The sequence below is a fragment of the Eublepharis macularius genome, chromosome 4, assembly GCF_028583425.1.
Source record: "Eublepharis macularius isolate TG4126 chromosome 4, MPM_Emac_v1.0, whole genome shotgun sequence".
Lineage (NCBI taxonomy): Eukaryota > Metazoa > Chordata > Lepidosauria > Squamata > Eublepharidae > Eublepharis > Eublepharis macularius.
This window is the reverse complement of record NC_072793.1, coordinates 169,378,243-169,398,812: the sequence shown is the minus strand read 5'-3', so window position 1 is coordinate 169,398,812 and position 20,570 is coordinate 169,378,243. Positions and strand designations below refer to the sequence as shown.

Here is a 20,570-nt window from a genome sequence, read left to right as displayed (position 1 = left end):
TTCTTTCTTTCTCTCTTGAATGCTCAGCAACAAGAATAGATGATCAAGTGGGCGATATTTTCCTCTTTCAGACCTCCGCAGTGTCCTTTGAGGAGGTGGCCGTGTTCTTCACGGAGGAGGAGTGGGCTCTGCTCAGTCCAGGCCAAAGACAGCTCTACTGGGAAGTGATGCGGGACAATTACGAGACGGTGGCCTCTCTGGGTAAGAATCTTTTTCCCTTTTCTCCTGGACAGAGAAGAGAATATGGGGTGGCATCTTCCTTTGGCCCTCTTTGATTTCAGGACACCCTTTCATTTGCCGCAGAGGAAAGAATGGAACTCTCATGCCTGGTTATCTTGTTGTGTGTTATGTGCTGTCAAGTTGCTGGGCGACCCTGTGAATGAAAGACTTCCAAAACGTCCTCTCAGACTTGCTTGGATCCTACATACTGGAGGAGGTGGCTTCTTTCATTGAAGCAAGGGTCTTCCTTTTTTCCTACTCCTTTCCACTTTTCCTAGCATTATTTAATTTTATTTATTAATTTCATTTATAGTCCACCTTTCTCGCTGGGACTCAAGGTGGATTGCATAGTGTGAGATCAGTACAATCAGTTGCAAGGACAAGGGTAGGCATTTCCATAAAACAATGTCGTAGGATAAATGAATACAAGTTTACAGAGACGTAGCATTGGCAATGATCCAATACAGGGTTGAAGGGCTGCTGAAACTGAACATAATCAGAGAATCTTGTCTTCTAGAAAGACTTCAGGCTTGATTTCATCTATTACCCACTTATTTGTCATGTTGGCCATCCGTGGTATCCACAAAACTCTCCTCCAGCACCACATTTCAAATGAATCAATTTTCTTCCTGACAGCTTTCTTCACCATCCAGTTTTCACATCTATCCATATTAATGAGGAATACCATAGTTTGAATTATCTTGATCTTGGTCCCCAGAGAGATATCTTTATCTTAAAGGATCTTTTCTAGTTCCCTCACAGCTGCTTTTCCAAGCTTCAATCATTTTCTGATTTCTTCATTGCAGTCTCCCTTTTGGTTGCTGATTGATCCAAGGAATAGAAAATCTTGAAGCATTTCAGGTTCCTCATTCTGAACTTTAGAATTGTGTCACTCCTCAGTAGTCATTACTTTTGTCTTCTTGATGTTCAGCTGTAATCCTGCTTGGGGATCCTACAGCCCCTGAAAATGAAAGCATTAGAAACATTCAGGTTGTAACGAGAAATCTATTCATGGAGGGCTCTGAGCATGACGGGTGGATGAGAACCAATTAGGTTCTTGCTAGCAAATTTCTGCTGCTCACCCACAGTTTGGTAGCTGTCTTGCTCTGCAATAGAACAGCAGGATTGGTGTCCGGTAGCACTTTGGAGACCAACAAGATTTTCAGGGTATAAGCTTTTGAGAATCAAAGTCCCCTTTTTCTTCATATCTGAAGAGGAGAGCTTTGACTCTAGAAAGGTCATATCCTGAAACGCTTGTTAGTCTCTCAGGTGCCACTGAACCCAAACCCTGCAAAATTTTTAAGGTTTCCTACTTAATTCTGCATCCAGAGATTCCCCTATGAACAAGGAGTTCAGCTTCTGCTGCAGGAGAGAAGGCAAGTCACGTACAGCTACCCCTGGAGTCTCACTTTTGTTTCAGATCCAGATTTGGGGGGCAAAGAAGGGCTGTGAGCCTGCAGAGAAGAAGGTGGCTTAGAAAAAAAGAAAACAGAGTCAAGCTGGAGCCAGCCCCAAAGCGGATGTGCTAAGATAAACTCCCAACAGCATGATCCTAAGCAGAGTTACTCTGGTCTATGACCATTGATTTAATTTCAGATACAGATGCTCAGCTTGCCCAGACAGGGCTAGGGTTGCCAGTCCCCCTCTGGGGGCAGGGGATCCCCTGGTCCCACCCTTTGCACCTGCTCCCACTTACCTGGCCAGCAGGGGGAAAGGTAAGGGAATGCACCTTCCGGGGCCCACTCCCATGTGGGCCCAAATCAGGCCAGATTGAGCTGCTGTGGAACCCAGGAGCATTCCTGGGCTCTGCAGCTGTCCAATTCAGTCTGATTTGGTGTATTTCAGGAGCGCTCCTGGGCATCACATGGCCTGAACAATTACGTAGTCTGGGAATGCATGTGTGTTTTGTGCACAAGTGAAGACTACCAAAAGGTAAGTGCCAGGACACCCATCTAGAGGGTGAGGGGACCTGGCAACCCTAGACAGGGTGGCCAGATCTAGTTCTTGGCCACATCTGCATTTCAGGCTGTAATAGCCACTTTGGAACAGGCTCCGTTGGCCAAGCCAGACACAGCCGGGAAGGGAGGAGAGAAGTGGGTTGAGGCTGCATCCCTGCTCCATCCCTATAGGGCCTGCCTGCAAGTGCCAGTGGATTTGGGAGGGCGGGACCGCCTGTTAGTACCTGTGAGCGTCAGCTGAGAAGCTATGAGTGGAGGAATCAGAATCTGTGAGCAGTTGCTCAGCTGCTCACATTAGCGGGAACACAGGGGTGGGAGTTTCTGGGGACTGCATGGTCCAGGAAGTTCCAATTCCTTTTGTGTTTCACACTACAAGTTCCAGTCATCCTAAAGCCGACGGCCAATTAAGGACCTGGGGTCTAATCTTTTGGACTACTGAATAAACTGCCTCTAGCTCTCTATTAACCTACTATATAAAAGAGGAAGCGTGTTCTAGACAACTCACTTCCTACCCTCATGCGTCACCAGAGGGCGCTGCTGCATAGGGAAACCAAGGTGAGGCTCCTTTTCCTCCAGAGAGGATGCTACAGTGGGAAGTCTAGGCCGGGATCAGGAGCGGAGCAGGTGGCAATACCCACCCTCTGCCTTAACCCCGCTGGGGTCAGAAGCAAAACAAGTGGCAATGCGCGCCACCCACTGTCACACATCCTGGATCAGGAGTAGGTAGAAATGCCTGCCCCTTCACCTAGCTGGGATCAGGAGCAGAGCAGTCAGCAGTGTCCACCCCTTGCCTTCACCCAGCTGGGATCTGGAGCAGAGCAGGTGGCAATGCCCACCCCCTGCCTTCACTCAGCTAGGATCAGGAGTGGAGCAGGTGACAAAGCCTGCCACCAACCTTCACATACCTGGATGAGGAGCGGAGCCAGTGGAAGCTAGTCCCCCCCCCCCGGGATTATTTGGCTCAGCATTGAAACTTCCTTACAAATTTAACAAAGCCCAACAGAACCAAACTGCAGCAAGCAAGGGAACCATTTTCATATCTGAGAAACCCAATATAGAACCTGAGAATCCCAGTGTTGGATAAGAGAATCGCTTGTCGAGCCCGGAGATTAAAAGGAAACTGTCAGAGTCAGCTGCTTGAAGAACTCTTTTGGAATTCGGGTGGAGGGAGGGGTAGAATGGGATGGGGATTCAGTCTGCCTGGTGCCTTGTTCCCTGCTCCACCACCACCACCACCACCACCACCACCACCATTCGATCTATACAATGCTCTTCAGGACAACTTAATGCCCACTTAGAGTGGTTTACAAAGTATGCTATTATTATCCCTACAACAAGCCACCCTGTGAGGTGGGTGGGGCTGAGAGAGCTCCTAGTTGACTGACCCAGCTGGCTTCAAGCAGAGGAGTGGGGAATCAAACCCGGTTCTCGAGATTTGAGTCCTGCACTCTTAACCACTACACCAAACTGGCAACCTCATGTTACTCTCTTGCAGTGGTGAGGACCTTGGATCCAGCTCCATTTGTGCCAATGTCTGCCCTCTTATCACTGCTGTCCTATGGCATTGGCAGCTACTGTCTACAACTGGATAATCACGCCCAGCTAAGTTTTGTTCCCTGGATCGGCTGCAGGGTTCGTCCTGGGGAACCGTCTTATCTGGATTATAGTGGATCAGCATAAATCTTGCTTTTTTGCCAGTTCCCACATCCAAACTACACACTTCTAGGTTGAACTCACATGGGGTCATTTCACTTCCCACTATATCCCCTTACCTTATTTTCAACTTTTCTTTCTCTCCTCACCCCTAAGCTAAGCTACCTATATCTGCCCACCTGTGATGAGCTTTCCCTCCTTCTCTCCCCCAGGCACAGCTCTGATGTGCCAGCCCAGCTGCTGGAAATGCCAAAATACCCCTTGAAAGGACCCTGCCCGCTCCCCCAACCAGGGTTGGAAGGCAGGCAGTACTGTGACTGCCTGGCAACAACCAAAGAGTACATTTGTTTTCTAAAGTGTTGCCATCTTTTTTATAAAGAAAAAATATTTCATTACGTCAGGATTTGAGCCCAGGGGCACCTTAGAGACCAACAAGATTTTCAGAGCATAAGCTTTCAAGAGTCCAAGCTCCCTTTTTCAGACAAGAAACTGTTGAACCTTATGCACGCTGCAGGCCATAGGAACAACCCCAACAATATTGTCAGCTTTTAGCAACACACTCTCAGCCCACAAGGACTATTTATCCTTCTGCACCACAAGATCTCCAAGTTCTGTGCTGACTTGGAGGCCTTCTTCTCCGTCTGTGTCTGAAGGAGTACTTCCATCAAGCCTCAGAACAGAGCATGGAGGGACAGTCCGCATATTCGTAACAAAACAACTCACAATCTACTGCTGACCCACTCTCATCTCTTCAGCCTCCTAATAGACAACACACTGTTCACCAATTACCACCCACCAAAGGCTCCAGGAAGAAAGACTCCACATGATCCCCCTGACAGTCACAATGCCACATTGGAGCTCTACATAAAATGCTTTTGCTACAGAGCCCAAACTGATGTGATTTAAAAAAATCATCTATGCCAACACAACCTCACCTGCCAGCCTCAGAAATAATCCAGGCATCACGATTAAAGAAGCTGACAAAAGATGAGCTGTTGCCATCCTGGAAAAATCTGAGTACATGAAAGAGGATGAAAGACAACTCTCCAATACTATATTCAACAAAGGACTAATCCCAGGCCCCACTTGAGAACACAAAAAAAATAAATAAATCACAGGATTTGAAGGAATTACCCACACACATACAGGAAGAAATCTATACACACACACCACAGGAACCTCAACCAGGTACTTTCTATCTTCTGCCCAAAATACACAACCTGGCATCTCAGGATGTCCTATTGTCTTGAGCGTAGAGTCCGTCACTGTTGGGGTGTCTGAGTACAAGGACTGCATTGTCAAACTCTGTCCCATCAAATCAGTGGCACAGCCATGGGCACTCTCATGGCACCCCAATGTGCCAACATTTTTATGGCTGACTCAGAACAGCACCTTCTCAGCACCCACCTGTTAACACCCCTCGTGTAAAGTTTTATTGATGACATTTTCATCCTCTGGTCACTAGGCCTTTAGCAACTTCCACCCAACTTCAACTTAAACTCAAATCTGAAAGTACATTTTCTTGATACCACTGTACAAAAACATGACAGATATTTAAGAACCCCCTTATACCAGAAACCTACAAGTTCTACATTACAGTCGCATCTGTTCCAATCTCTCACCTGCAAGATTGACATCAGACATTTTTAGAATTACAGTACTTCCTGATGCAAGGTGACAAAACCAGAATGATACAAAGGAATAACCTACTACAAGACATGCCCAAATGAACCAAAAATAGAACACTGTAGGTGGTCACATATAGCTCTCACTTCAAACCAGTTTAAAGCATTGGGAGGCAAAACTTTTCTTCCCACAAACAGCCGCCTAATCTTCTCACTTAACAACTTCTCACTCATACTAATGTACTATCTAACACTGACACAGACTGTGGGACCAGAGTGTGAAATAAACCAAGATGCCAACTCTGTCCCCATATTTACTACACTAGGACAATCAGTGGACATTACCACACCAGTTATACCATCTCAGGTTCATTCGCTTATCTTCCAATACTATATATGCTATCAAGTGCCTGCAATTCCTCTCTGCTCTCTACATTAGACAAACAGGTTGGTCCCTGTGCAAAAGAATAAATGGACATAAACCTGACATTAGAAAACACAACACGAGCCAGTTTGTTGTAGTGCTTAAGAGTGCGGGACTCTAATCTAGAAAGCCAGGTTTGATTCCCCACTCTTCCACTTGAAGCCAGCTGGGTGACCTTGGGCTAGTCACACCTCTCTCTCAGCCGCACCCACCTCACAGGGTGTTTGATGTGGGGATAATAATAACATACCTTGTAAACTGCTCTGGCATTAAGTTGTCCTGAAGGGTGGTATATAAATTGAAAGATGATGATGATGATGATGATGATGATGATGATATTAACTCTGAAAAACCAATAGAAGAACATTTTAACCTCCTAGGACATTCCATCTCTGACATAAAAGTGGCTGTTGTGAAATAGAAAAACTTCAATGGGAGACTGCTGAAATAGGGTTCATTCTCCAATTTGGAATAATGAACCCCCCCACACACACTCCACCCTTACCTCCGGAGCTGAACAGAGGCAGGATTCTTATCTCACTACAGATGCCAATTGCTGATCTTATCAAGTTGCATTGTACTTTTACATCCTGACATCTTCCTGTGCTTCACCCCTCCCATCTAATGAAGCTGAATTTTACCTTTAAATCTTGTAATACATAAACGCATACATACATACAAAAAAAAGGTCTGACTCTATGCTTACACTCTAAAAATCTTGCTGGTCTCTAAGTTGCCATCGGAGTCAATACAATTCAAGTTTTTTTTAAAAAAAATTCATTTCCTGTTCTGTCTCCATGTGTGGAACAGAGAAGCAAAATGACCACTAGAAAACAAATTAAGCTTTCTGCAAAAAAAGCAAGGAATTTCTTTCCCCCGTGTTGTGATGACCTCTTCCATCTTTCCAAGACATCCTGGCACATGATTAGAGATTGCTAGGACTTTTTCAGGACTCCTGGCTCTTCTTGCAGAAATTCCCATTCACTACTCACTGTACCTGCTCACAAGCATTTTTTCCTTTCCTTTTTTATTTAATTTTTGTCTCTCTTTTGCATCTGCAGATGTGAGTGACGTTGTAGTTGAGAAAGAGCCAGAAAGGGTTATTGTGGAAAGAGATGATGAACTGCAGGTAGAAGCGAAATCTGGAGTTCAAGTAATACCCAAGAGAGAGCGGAGAAGCAAAAGGAAAGGCAAACAGAAGCAGAGGAAGGAATTGGTTACCCATCAGAGCAGGAACGTACCTGAGGTCTCAACCGAAGATGACATACAAAAGAGAAAGAGAAAGCTGACAGGTCCAGTGTTTGTGAAAGGGTTGATCTGCAAACTCAGAGTTAAAAAATGTCAGAAAATTACAACATGCTGGAAAACATACAAATGCTTGGAGTGTGGCGAGATTTTCTTTCAGAAGAGCAAGCTAGCTAAACACCAGAGGATGCACACAGGGGAGAAGCCGTTTAAATGCATGGATTGTGGGAAGAGCTTCTCTACGAAAGGAAACCTAACTAGCCATCAAAAGGTTCACACAGGGGAGAAGCCATTTAAATGCTTGGAGTGTGGGAAGAGGTTCGCTCACAAAAACAGCCTAATTTGCCATCATTCGGTACACACAGGGGAGAAGCCATATAAATGCTTGGAGTGCGGGAAAAGCTTCTCTCATAATAGTTCTCTTTTTAATCATCAAAAAGTTCACACAGGGGAGAAGCCATATAAATGCTTGGAGTGTGGGAAGAGGTTCTCTCACAAAAACAGCCTAAGTCGCCATCATTCGGTTCACACAGGGGAGAAGCCATATAAATGCTTGGAGTGTGGGAAGAGCTTCTCTCACAAAAATAGACTGACTATCCATCGAAGGATTCACACAGGGGAGAAGCCATATAAATGTTTGGATTGTGGGAAGAGCTTCTCTCATAATAGTTCTCTTACTAATCATCAAAAAGTTCACACAGGGGAGAAGCCATATAAATGCTTGGAGTGTGGTAAGAGGTTCATTCACAAAAATAGCCTAATTCTCCATCAAAAGGTTCACTCAGGGGAGAAGCCATATAAATGCTTGGAGTGTGGGAAGAGCTTCTCTTATCAAAAAAACCTAATTCTCCATCAAAAGGTTCACTCACGGGAGAATCTGTATAAATGCTTGGAGTGTGGGAAGAGCTTCTATTACAATAGTAGCCTAACTAGCCATCAGAGGATTCATACAGGGGAGAAGCCATTTAAATGCTTGGAGTGCGGGAAGAGCTTCTCTAACAATAGTCACCTAATTAGACATCAAAAGATTCACTCAGGGGAGAAGCCATATAAATGCTTTGACTGTGGGAAGAGCTTCTCTGAGAATAGTAGCCTAACTATCCATCAAAGGGTTCACACAGGGGAAAAGCCATTTAAATGCTTGGAGTGCGGGAAGAGCTTCTCTCATTATAGTTCTCTTTTTAATCATCAAAAAGTTCACACAGGGGAGAAGCCATATAAATGCTTGGAATGTGGGAAGAGCTTCTCTCACAAAAACAGCCTAATTCGCCATCATTCGGTTCTCACAGGGGAGAAGCCATATGAATGCTTGGAGTTTGGAAAGAGCTTCTCTAATAATAGTCACCTAACTAGACATCAACAGATTCACTCAGGGGAGAAGCCATATAAATGCTTGGAATGTGGGAAGAGCTTCTCTGAGAATAGTTGCCTAACTATCCATCAAAGGGTTCACACAGGGGAGAAGCCATTTAAATGCTTGGCGTGTGGAAACAGCTTCTCTCATAATAGTGCTCTTATTAATCATCAAAAAGTTCACACATGGGAGAAGCCATATAAATGCCTGGAGTGTGGAATTAGCTTCTTTCTGAATGGCTCCCTAATTAGACATCAAAAGGTTCATGCCAGTGAGAAGTTATATAAATACTTAGAATGTGGAGAGATGTTTTGTGAGAGCCACAGCCTTAACTTACACCACGAGGTTCGCACTGGAGAATAGCCATCAGTTAGTGTGGCTGACCTTTCCTGCTTGTGACTGTGATGTAATTTATTGTAGGTGTTGCGACAAGGAACATATTTATGCCTAATTTCCTCCTTTTCCTTTTCTCCTCATTTCATTTTGTTAGCATCAAATATATACATATAGGATTCCTGGTGGGCAAGACATACATATTTTTTCTCTGTATTCTCTTAAAGCCTCTCATGTTAATGGATCATTCACCAATGTGGTGAGATTGCTTAATGCCTCATATTGTCTTTTACAAAATGACACATGCTCCAGTTATCCAGTGGGAAGAACTTTGATTCTATCTGAAAAGTTTTCATATTGTGGATTACATTTCTGTCCTCCCTCTTGAATATGAATAACAAATGTAACTTATCTTCTGTATCTCTTAACTGTACAGTATCCCTTTCTTGGAAATTTATTAAAAAAATAAATTACTAATAAATGTACTAAAAATTATCAGTGATTTTAATATGTTTTCTTCCATAGGAATTTTGTTTATATTAGCTGTCCAAAATTCTGCACATCTAGTCCAAAGGAGTGCTGAATAATCCTTGTTTTTCTTCATTTTTCAGTTTTCTGATTATTTTCATCAGTTTTATTTTTAGACAGTTTGTGGTTTTGATTCTCTTGTCTAAAAAAATGAATAGATGTCTCCTGCTCGGACACAGGTACTTACATCTCTGTCCCTTCAGTTTTGCTTAGGTGATGACATTGGAGAGCATGGAATATATCAAATGCATTTAGCAGTATTTTTCTCATTCTTACTTAAAGATCATCCCTTCATTTCAGTGCGGTTAATACGATGTAAGACTTCTGCTTCCTCTTGCTCACTACTGTAGAACTGGAATTGGAACAAGACCAGGGATGACAATCCTTGGCCAGACTCAAGAGCACCTGGATATTGGGAATTCATTATGTATCACGTAAATCCAAATGTAGAGTTTTTTAGTATCATGTCCAAAGTTGGCTTGAAGCTTTTGTTCCTCCTCTCAACCAAGAAAAGGACGGTGAAAAGCAAGCTCATCCTGAGATATCCAAATCAATAAATCTACCACATCTTAGAAATTCTTCCCCTCAGATGCAAAGAGCTGGTATGAAACCACTATCTGAAGATAACATCTGCCTGATGGATTCCAGCCAGTTTAACTTACCTGATAGCAGATAAGAAAAGTCTGTAGAAAATGTATAAATATCCACCAATACTACCGTATTTCCTGAAGACAAAGCATTCATGAATGCTTTGCTTTGTGTTTTTCTCTTTTATATTTTTTAATAACTTATCAAATAGCTGGCCATCCAACCTCATGGATTGCTTTTTGGGTTGTGCAATATGTGTGCTGCTGTCTTTTAGAAATTGTTTTATGTATTTACTAGAAACAAAGCCCATTGTGGGGGGGGGAGAGAAATACAACGGGCTCTAGAAAAGGGAGAGTGGGCTGGCAGGCATTCCCTCCTCCTCCATCCCTGATCCTGGCCAGTGAAGGAAGGGGGTGGACATTGCCACCTGCTCCATACCTGATCTCAGCAATGTTGAAGAGGTGGTGGGCTTTGCTACCAGCTGCATGCCTGATTCAGGTCAGGTAAATGGGGGCAGGCATTGCCACCTGCTCTGCTCCTGATCCCAGCTGGGTGAAGGGAAAATGGGCATTGCCTTCTGCTCTACACCTGATTACAGCTGGGTGAAGGGGGGCAGACATTGCTGCCTTCTCCAAGCTTGATCCTAGCTGGGTGAAGGGAAGTGGGCATTGCCACCTGTTCCCTGCTGGGTGAAGGGAGGAGCGGACATTACTTTCTGCTCCTCGCCTGATCCCGACAGGTGAAGGCAGGCAGTGGGCTTTGCTACATGCAAGGGGGGCAGGCATTGCTGTCTGCTCCAAGCCTTATCCTAGCTGGGTGAAGGGTGTGCGAGCATTGCCACCTTCTCTGCTTCTGATTCTGGCAGGTTGAAGGGGGGGGCAGAGATTGCTGCCTCCTTGGTGCCTGATTCCAACAGGGTGAAGATGGGGTGGGCATTGCCGCCTGCTCAGTGCCTTATTCCAGTAGGCTGAAGGGGACAGGCATTGCCACCTGCTCCACTTCTTATCCTAGAAGTTTATGTCCTGATGACATCCCTTGTAATCTTACTATATAATTGAGTAAGCGTATTTCATTTTATACCCTGGTACATGTCATGACTGACTGTACCCATTCTCTCATGCCAGTTGATTTTGCTGTCAAGTGTATGCTTTATTCTGTCGGGGTAACTCCATTTTGTATGCCTGGAGATATCCTTGTTGCTAACATTTCAATAAGTTCTCACCCATTCCCAGGTGGCTGGGTGTTTACCAGTTTCAAGCTTTTTTCCTGCTGGTGCTATGTCTACTCTCTCTGTACAGCTTGATAACCCAAATATGCATACCGTTCTCACAGATCAAACTTGTTTGGAAGTTGGGAGGGGGGATGAAACAGAGGGTAGAAGAGGGGTGTAATTTTCCTATGTAGTTATTCTGGTCAACTTTCTAGTAGAACTGCTTAGCTGCTTACCTTGCTCCTAAGTAGACCTTTGGATCTGATTATGGAAAGAACTGATTTCTGAATAAAAGCCATTTAACCAAGAACCCGTTGTTACAATGAACCAGGGATCTGTCTGCTGTAATCTATCATCCAGAGTCTGACATTTTGACCAGAATCCTCTTCAGTCCTCTGTACCTGAAACCTGAGATCATGGCTTCCGGCTTCACGTCGTCTGAGCCAGTCCCGTCACACCAGCAGGGACCGGATACCGTCCTGGAAGGAGCTTCCACGGAATTAGTACCGACGACCCCTCACCAATTGGAGGTTCTAATGGACCATAATATCTCGACCATGAGAGGTTTAAGTGTGGGGGGAACCCTCCCAATGTACCACGAACTGGGAGCGATCCCTAAAGCTGAATCTGAGTACTGCCAATGGACTTTACCAACCCCGTGCGAGTGGAACCCACGAAGATCCACAATGGCCGGGGAAGGGATCCAACGCCATAGCACAGTGTACTTTCGGCGTTCCTTGGAACTAGAAACTTATGTTGGAGAGCCACCAACGCAGCCAGTTGCTCCCACCGCTGGCCAAGCGGGATGGAGTTTGAAGCCAGGGGCTGCCGCGCCCCACTCCTTAAGGGAGGCACTGGAGTTGCAGATATTGGGAGGGCCTGGAATAACCCCTGGAGGGACTGCGGAGTGGGGTAATTCTACAATCGGCCCACTTGTTTGGTGGGAGACGGGAGCTGCGGCTGGGCCAATTAACCAAGAGTGGGGCCAGAGGCTGCAGCTCTCACTGCTACAAGCGGTGCCAACACAATCAGCGTTGGGGGATGGACAAATGGGAGCAGTGGCTGGGCCAATCTACCAGGAATGGGGCCAGACACTGCCGCTCCCTATACCAGCACAATTGGTGTTGGGGGATGTACAAATGGGAGCCGCGGCTACAACTGAGGACATTTATTTCCTTCAGAGCAAAGCCGGGTGAGTCATTTGGGGTCCCAACTGGTGGGGGCGGCTGCAGAATGGTATGTAACGTTGCATAAAAAAGCTCAGAACCATTACACAAGGGTACAGAGCGCCCCCGGAGGCCAAAAGGCATAACAAGGTACTCGAATTGGCCAAGGGGCCTATTAAATGCTGTTTTCCATTCATCCCCCTCCCGTATTCTTACTCGGAAGTAAGCATCTTTTAAGTCCAAATTTGAGAAGATTTTCCCTTTTGCCACCACACTGAGTAAGTCTCTGATCAAAGGTAGGGGATATGCGTTCGACATCGAGACCACATTTAGCCCTTGGAAATCTGTACACAATCTTAATCCCCCATCCTTCTTTTTTCTGAAGAGCACCGGCGCCGCATGAGGACACCTGGCGGGGCGGATGAATCCCCGCTCCAAATTTTTGTCAATGAACTCTCTATGTTCCTTCCTCTCTGTTGCGTTCATTGAATACAACTTACCTTTAGGTAACTTTTCCCCGGGAAAAGCAGTCAGTTTTCCTATGTGGAGGTAATTCATCAGCTTCCTTTTCATCAAACACTTGTTTTATATTCGGGGGGGGGAGATGCTCTCTTCTTCCCTGGCAGTTAACAGTACAATTTCTAAGGGAGACCGTGCTGCTTTTCCCCATACCTTCGTCCATGCATGCTTAGCACACCGATCACTTTTGAAAACTACCATTCCGGTGGACCATTTGATATATGGATCGTGATCCCATAGCCATCGACTTCCCAGCACCAAGGGGTATTTGGCTACATTACTCACTACGTAAGTCAAATTTTCCCAATGGTCTCCCATTTCCATAGCTGTAGGCTCGTTTTGAAGCTGTGCCGGTTGCATGCCAGACCCATCCATTTGTTCAAAAATTATGGGGTCTTTAAGTTTGGCTACTTCTAAGCCTAATCCATTTACCAGTGCTGGTGAACAACCAGAGTCTATTAGTGCCTGTACTCGAATATGAGTTCCCCTTTTCGGGTTCAGTAAAGTCACTGGCATAAATAATATGGCTCCTCTTTCTCTCCTCTTTGGAATGTTAGGTTCTTTAGACACCTGCCGTCAGGACCCTTTTATGGCAGGTCTTCCTTGTTTCCCTCCAGGGGACTAAGATCCATCTCCGTTTCTGGGGATGAGGTTCTTTCAGTTAGCTTAGGGGTGTCCTCAACCTCCAACCCAGTTTCTGGTTTTCCCCTCTTCATCCCTCCTCTCCGGCTCACTGGCTTGGAGGGAGGCTTAGTAGTTTATCATCCAGAGTCTGACAGTGCACCACCAGAGGGGACTGCGATGGAGAGAAGCCTAGGCAAGTCACCATGTCCCTCCAGAAAATGTGTCATGGTGGGAAGCCTAGGCTGGGAGCAGGATGGGAACAGGTGGCAATGCCTGCCTCCCGCCTTCACCTAGCTGGTATTAGGAGTGAGGATGGTGGCAATGCCTACCACCCAACTTAACCCAGCTGATATAAGGAGTGGAGCAGGTGGCAATGCCCTCCCCTGCCTTAACCCAGCTGATGTTAGTGGCGGAGCAGGTGGCAATGCTCCCCTCCTGCCATCACCATTTGGGATCAGGAGTGGAGCAGGTGGCAAAGCCCACCTCATGCCTTCACCTGGCTGGGATCAGGCGCAGAGAAGGTGGCAATGCCCGCACCCCCTTCACCCAGCTGGGATCAGGAGCAGAGCAGGTAGTAAAGCCTGCTGCCCACTGTCACCTGTCAGGATCAGGTGGGGAGCAGGAGGCAATGTCTGTTTCTCCCTTCATCTGGCAGGGAGCAGTTGGCAATGCCCCCCTTCACCCAGCTGGGATCTGGCTCAGAGCAGGTGGCAATGCCTGCCCCCCTTCACCCAGCCATAGTCAGGCACAGAACAGAAGGCAATGCCACCCCCTTTACCTGGCATGTATCAGGCATTGAGCAGGTAGCAAAGCCCACCACCCCTTCACATGGCCAAGATCAGGCATGGAGCAGATGACAATGCCCACCACCACTCCTTCACCAGCTGGAATCAGTGATGGAGGAAAAGCAAATGCCTGCTCACCTGCCCACCCTCCCCTTTCTAGAACCTGTTGTATTTTTCCCCCACAACGAGCTTTGTTGCTAGTAAATAAACAAACAAACAAGCAAACAAACAAATTAAAGGTGTCTGAAGAGCTTTGTCTCTCTGTTTACAGTCTGAAAATCTTGTTGGTTTCTAAGGTGCCACAGGACTCCAATCCTGCTTTTATTCTGCAGACCAACACAGCTGCCCATTGAAAACTATTTCAGTACAATTGAAGGAGTTTTTTTAAAGCATTCCATCTACTGTTCTGTCTCCATCTGCGGAGTAACGAAGCAAAATGAACACTAGAAAACAAACACAAGGAATTCCCTTCCCTCATGTTGTAGAGATCTCTTCCAACTTTTCAAGACATCCTGGCATGAATTAGAGATTGCTGGGGGTTTTCTAGGCCCTTGGCTACAGAAATTACCATTCATTACTTATTCTACCTAAGAGGCATTTTTTCCTTTTTTTATTCGATTTCTATCTCTCTTTAGCATCTGCAGATTTGAGTGACATTGCAATTGAGAAAGAACCAGAAATGGTGACTGTGGAAAGAGATGAAGATCTGCAGGTAGAAGCTATATCTGGGGTTCAAGTGGTACCCAAAAGAGAGTGGGGAAGCAAAAGGAAAGCCAAACAGAAGCAGAGGAACAAACTGGTTGCCCTTCAGAGCAGGAAGATGCATGAGGTCCCAGCCCAAGATGAAATACAGATGAGAAAGAGAAGGCTGACAGGTCCAGTGTTTGTGAAAGGGTTGATCTGCAAACTCAGAGTTAAAAAATATCAGAACATTACATCATGCTGGAAAACTTATAAATGCTTGGAGTGTGGAAAGACATTCTTTCAGAATAGCAAGCTAACTAAACATCAGAGGATGCACAGAGGGGAGAAGCCATATAAATGCATGGATTGTGGGAAGAGCTTCTCACAGAGGGGCAACCTAACTAGCCATCAAAAGTTTCACACGGGGGAGAAGCCATATAAATGCTTGGAGTGTGGGAAGAGCTTCACTCTGAACAGCCACCTAAAAAGACATTACAGGATTCATACAGGGGAAAAGCCATATAAATGCTTGGAGTGTGGGAAGAGCTTCTCTGAGAAGGAGAACCTAAATAGACATCAAAAGGTTCACACAGGGGAGAAGCCATATAAATGCTTGGAGTGTGGGAAGAACTTCTCTCACAATAATAACCTAACTAGCCATCAAAAGGTTCACACAGGGGAGAAGCCATTTAAATGCTTGAAGTGTGGGAAGAGCTTCTCTCAAAATAGTAAGCTAACTCGCCATCACACGGTTCATACAGGGGAGAGGCCATATAAATGCTTGGAGTGTGGGAAAAGCTTCTTTAAAAATAGTAGCCTAACTATCCATCAAAGGGTTCACACAGAGGAGAAGCCATATAAATGCTTTGAATGTGGGAAGAGCTCCTCTCACAGTGGTAACCTAACTAGCCATCAAAAGGTTCACACAGAGGAGAAGCCATTTAAGTGTTTGGAATGTGGGAAGAGATTCTCTCACAGTTTTACCCTAACTAGGCATCAAAGGGTTCACACAGGGGAGAGGCCACATAAATGCTTGGAGTGTGGGAACAGCTTCTCTCATAATAGTGCTCTAATTGATCATCAAAAGGTTCACACATGGGAGAAGCCATATAAATGCCTGGAGTGTGGGATTAGCTTCTTTCTGAATGGCTCACTAATTAGACATCAAAAGATTCATGCAGGGGAGAAGCTATATAAATGCTTAGAATGTGGAGAGATGTTTAGTGAGAGCCACAGCCTTAACTTACACCACAAGGTTCACACAGGGAAATAGCCAGCCAATTGTGTGGAAAACCAGTCATTGTGGCTGACCTTTCTTGCTTGTGACCATGATGTGATTTATGGTAGGTGCCCTAATAAAGAACATCTTTATGCCTAATTTCCTCCTTTTCCTTTACCTCCCCTCCTTTTTGTTAGCATCAAATAAATGTATGTAGCACCTCAGGAGTGTAAAACATCCATATTTTTCTCTGTGTTCTCTTAAAGCCTCTCATGTTAATGTACCACGCACTAATATGGTGAAATTGATTAATGCCTCATGTTGTCTCTTACAAAATGATGCATGCTGTAATGTTCCAGCGGGAAGAACGTTCATTCTAAGTATCTGAAAAGTTTTTATATTGGGGGTTAAACTTCTATCCTTCCCCTTGAAGACCAATAATGAATGTAATTTACCATCTTCTGTATCACTTAAGACTACAGTATCCCTTTCTTGGAAATTATTTAAAAATAGATTACTAATAAATTTACTTTAAAAAGTCAGTAATGTTCATAAGTTTTCTTCTGTAGGAAATTTGTTCAGATCAACCTTGCAAGGTTCTGCACCTTTAGTCCAAAGGAGTGCTGAATACCCTTCTGCTTTTTCTCCATTTTTAATTCATCTGACTCATAACTTTTTCTCAGTTTTATTTTGAGAGTGTTTGCTAGATTAGATTCTATTTCCTTGTCCTGCTTGGACACGGGCACTGGCCTCTCTCTCCCCGTAGTTTTCCTCGACTGATTGCATTGGAGAGCATGGAACATCTCAAATGCATTTGGCAGTTTTCATTTTTCTCAGTCTCATGGGAAGATCCTCCCTTCTTTTCAGCGCAGTTTGTTCCATGCAAGTCTTCTGCTTCTTCTGGCTCAGTACTGTAGAACTGGAGTTGCAACAGGACCAGGGATGACAATCATTGGCCAGACAAGAGCACCTGGATATCGGCTATTCGCTATGTGACATTTCTGAAGAGCAACCATTGTCCTGTTAATGGATTCATGAATGCCTTGCTTTGTGTTTTTCTGTTTTGCCTTTTATAATATTTTACCTCTTTCCGGTCCTGAGACGGGAGGGGTGATACATTTCTGTTTATGTATTCTCTTGTAGTTTCCAGTCTCTAAGCACACCTGTATCAGTTGATAACTTAGTATAAAAAGATTCTATTTTTTATAAGATTCCCATTGCATTTTCCTGAGGTTGCTGTGGGATTATCCTGTACAAAATTAGGTCTTAACTTCCTATGGTCTGCATTTGTGGCTTATTGTGACTCAAATGGATTGTCTGTTAACTTTGAAAAAAATCTAAAATTAGGGTCTTTTCGAAGATTTCAAATATTTTTGTTGGAGAGTCAAGGGCAATATTATTGAAGTACGACAATGTAGAAATGTGGGTATAAACTTCCAATATAATAACAGCTGGACAGCACAACAGAAATCTGCTCTTAATTTCGTCCGCTGTGACATGTCTGCAGAAGTGCGCATTGTCGATGATAATGGTGAACCACGTGTCTGCGGCCGTTCTTGTATTTAAACTACAATACAGGGCACACCGGTTACAAGACTGTGGACACAACCAAAAATGCCGGTGTATAGGAATTACACGGTCACAATTTTCAATAAATGATTTTAAATAATTTCTTTTTAGTATTTATATTAATTCAAGGTGCAACGGTGCTCAGTGCTATACAAATAATTCCTATAACATTTAATGGACAATAGGGAAACCCTATTAGTTATGTGGATTCCTAAATACTTCACTTTTATCCCCCATTGAAAACCGGATTTCTCCATTAGCTTCTTGATTTGTATTTTTGTCATATTCTTAGTAATTATTTTTGGTTTTTGGTAATTAAGTCTCATTCCTGCCATTTTGCCAAATCTTCTTAGTTTCTCCATCAAGGGATCTATTGCTTCTGTAGGTTCTTCCAAAATGCATACCAAATCATCTGCAAATGCTTGTATCTTATATTCTTCTCCTTTTATTTTTGTTCCTTTTATCGCTTCCGTCTTTCTAATCTCATTGTTAAGCACTTCCAATGTCAGGATGAATAGAAGTGGCGGTAGAGGGCATCCCTGTCTGAGGCCCCAGAGAGCTGCGGCCAGTCAGAAGAAACAATACCAAGCTCAACCGGTTAATATTTATTGATGGATTGACGCACACCCTGCCTTTCTCTCAATCAAGGACCCAAAGCTGCTTAACATCATACTCCGCACCTCCATTTTTCTCTCACAACTGTCTTGTGAGGTAGTTACTGCTGAGAGACTCTGACTCAGTTAAAAGTGGGCTCATATATTCCAAATAAATAGGCAGAGCATCAGCTTTGTGTGTAGCTGGGTCCACACTGGGAACCCGTCCCTTACCCCAAGGCTCCCCAGACCCAATAAGAGCACACAACATTGGTCTTGATTGACCAATAGGTGACTCAGTACAAGGCCTATCCTTGAAGATTTCTTCTGCCTGCCTCTGGGTGTTCCCATCTTCAGGATTCAGAAGCACAGCTTTCATGATAGTGGCACCTTAGCTATGACATTCTTTGCTCCAGTACATTTACACTGCAGTCCTAAATAGAGTCTCACCTTTCTGACACCAGTGGACTTATTGGGATGTAACTATGTTTAGGCTGCACTGTTAGGCTGGCCAAGTGCCTGTTTAAGTAGGCGATCTGTGTGTTGTTGTGTTGTTTTTCAGGTTTCAATTGATTTTTTGTAACACTACATTGGGTTGCAAAAGCAGATAAATATTTTCTCTCTTGTGAAAAGCTTGTGAAACTGGGATTGCAAACCAAAGCAATTTGGGAAACTTAAAAAACTGATTCAAAAATTATAGCCATTACTATCGGGGTCCCCAATCTTTTTGATCTAGCATGCTTCTTTGAAATTTCGAACCAGGGTGGTGGCGCAGTCACAAAATGACTGTCGCAGGAGGCAGCTCCTTGAGGCCATTAAAAAGACTGCTCTTGTGACCTCTACCACCCTTGCAGCAGAAGTCAGCCCTGTGCATTACCAGAAAAATGGGCAATCTAAAGAGGGATGGAAGGTATCTAGAAAGCCACTGGTGGGAAACTCATGTTGAATCTAATAGAGCAGGTGTGGCCAAACTGCGGCTCGGGAGACACATTTGGCTCTTCTAGACATGTTGTGCGGCTCCCAGAGGTCTGAATATTGCTGTGGCAGTATATTTGATTTTATTTCCCTCCCTTCCCTTCTTTCTTTCCATGTCCTTCCCTCCGTTTTCCTTTTTTCCTTCCTTCCTTCCTTCTTTCCATGACATTCGTATTTTCAATAAAATGTTGGGGTTGCCAGGTCTGACTCAGAAAATACCTGGGGACTTTAGGGGTGAAGCCTAGCAAGGATGTGACATTACGTTTGTGATGTCACTTCCAAGTCAAAGGTAAGGTGATGGCTCTTCCCAAACTCCACCCTTTCCGATGATGTCACTTCCAGCATACTGCACCCAAACCCTACCCTTTCTTGTGATGTCACTTTCCGGACACTCCCCCAAACCCGCCTCTTCATCTGAAGTCACTTCAATGCATCATGTCTTGCGGCTCTCAAACATCTGACGTTTATTCTATGTGGCTCTTACATTAAGCAAGTTTGGCCACCCCTGTAATAGAGGATGCTGCAGAACCCACTGAAAGACCTACGTAGTGGCAGTGATAGCAGCAAGAAACATTATTTCTCTGAAACAATTGCATCAGCTGGTTCACAACTATTCCAGTTGTATCTCAACATTTTGTGACCCCTAAATCTGAATCTTTAATGGCTCAACAACAGACAATTAGCAGTGATACTTCTGGAGCTTTTTACCCATTAAATAGTGCAAACATGCTCTGATCTGGACACCAGAGGTAACATAGGCACAGCAGAAGAAATGTTTAATATTTTTGTTCTATTTATTTATAGCCCAACTTCTCAATGAGACCCAAAGCAGATTACACAGTTCAAGGCACTGTCTGGAGATCAGTTGCAATTCTGGGAGATCTCCACGATCCACCTGGAGGTTGGCAAGCCTTCTTTCTCTACTTAAGCCACAGTTGCTCACATTGTTCTCCCCTCCTCCATTTTATCCTCGCAACAACCGTGTCACATAGGTTAGGCCAACAATCTGTGACTGGTTACCTACCAAGCTTCCATGGCAGATTGAGAATGCAAACCCACGTCTCCCAGATTTGAGTGTTAACACTTTAACCAAGACTCCACACAGGCGGGGAAGGTGACAAAGAAAGATGGTGAGAAGCCTGTTTATTTCTGCTGCATTCAAGTCTCTCTCTCAGCCTTTTCTTTAGCAGCCCTCCCTCCCTCCTTCAGCTGCCTTTTTTATAAACCTGACATGATGGACCCTGAAACCACTTGAATGGCATCCAGCCATTCTGGATCCTGAAGAGAGGTTGAGAGGTT

General features: G+C 44.6%; 1 protein-coding gene across 1 annotated transcript; it reads left to right on the top strand.

Moving 5' to 3' along the window:
* The first annotated feature begins 75 nt into the window (after positions 1 to 75).
* LOC129327810 (zinc finger protein 91-like) lies at positions 76 to 16,188 on the top strand. Its single transcript, XM_054976565.1, has 3 exons — positions 76 to 201; positions 6,941 to 8,591; positions 15,183 to 16,188. The coding sequence occupies exons 1-3, from the start codon at positions 168 to 170 to the stop codon at positions 16,186 to 16,188; spliced, it is 2,691 nt and encodes an 896-aa protein (XP_054832540.1). The 5' UTR covers positions 76 to 167.
* Positions 16,189 to 20,570: the final 4,382 nt, after the last annotated feature.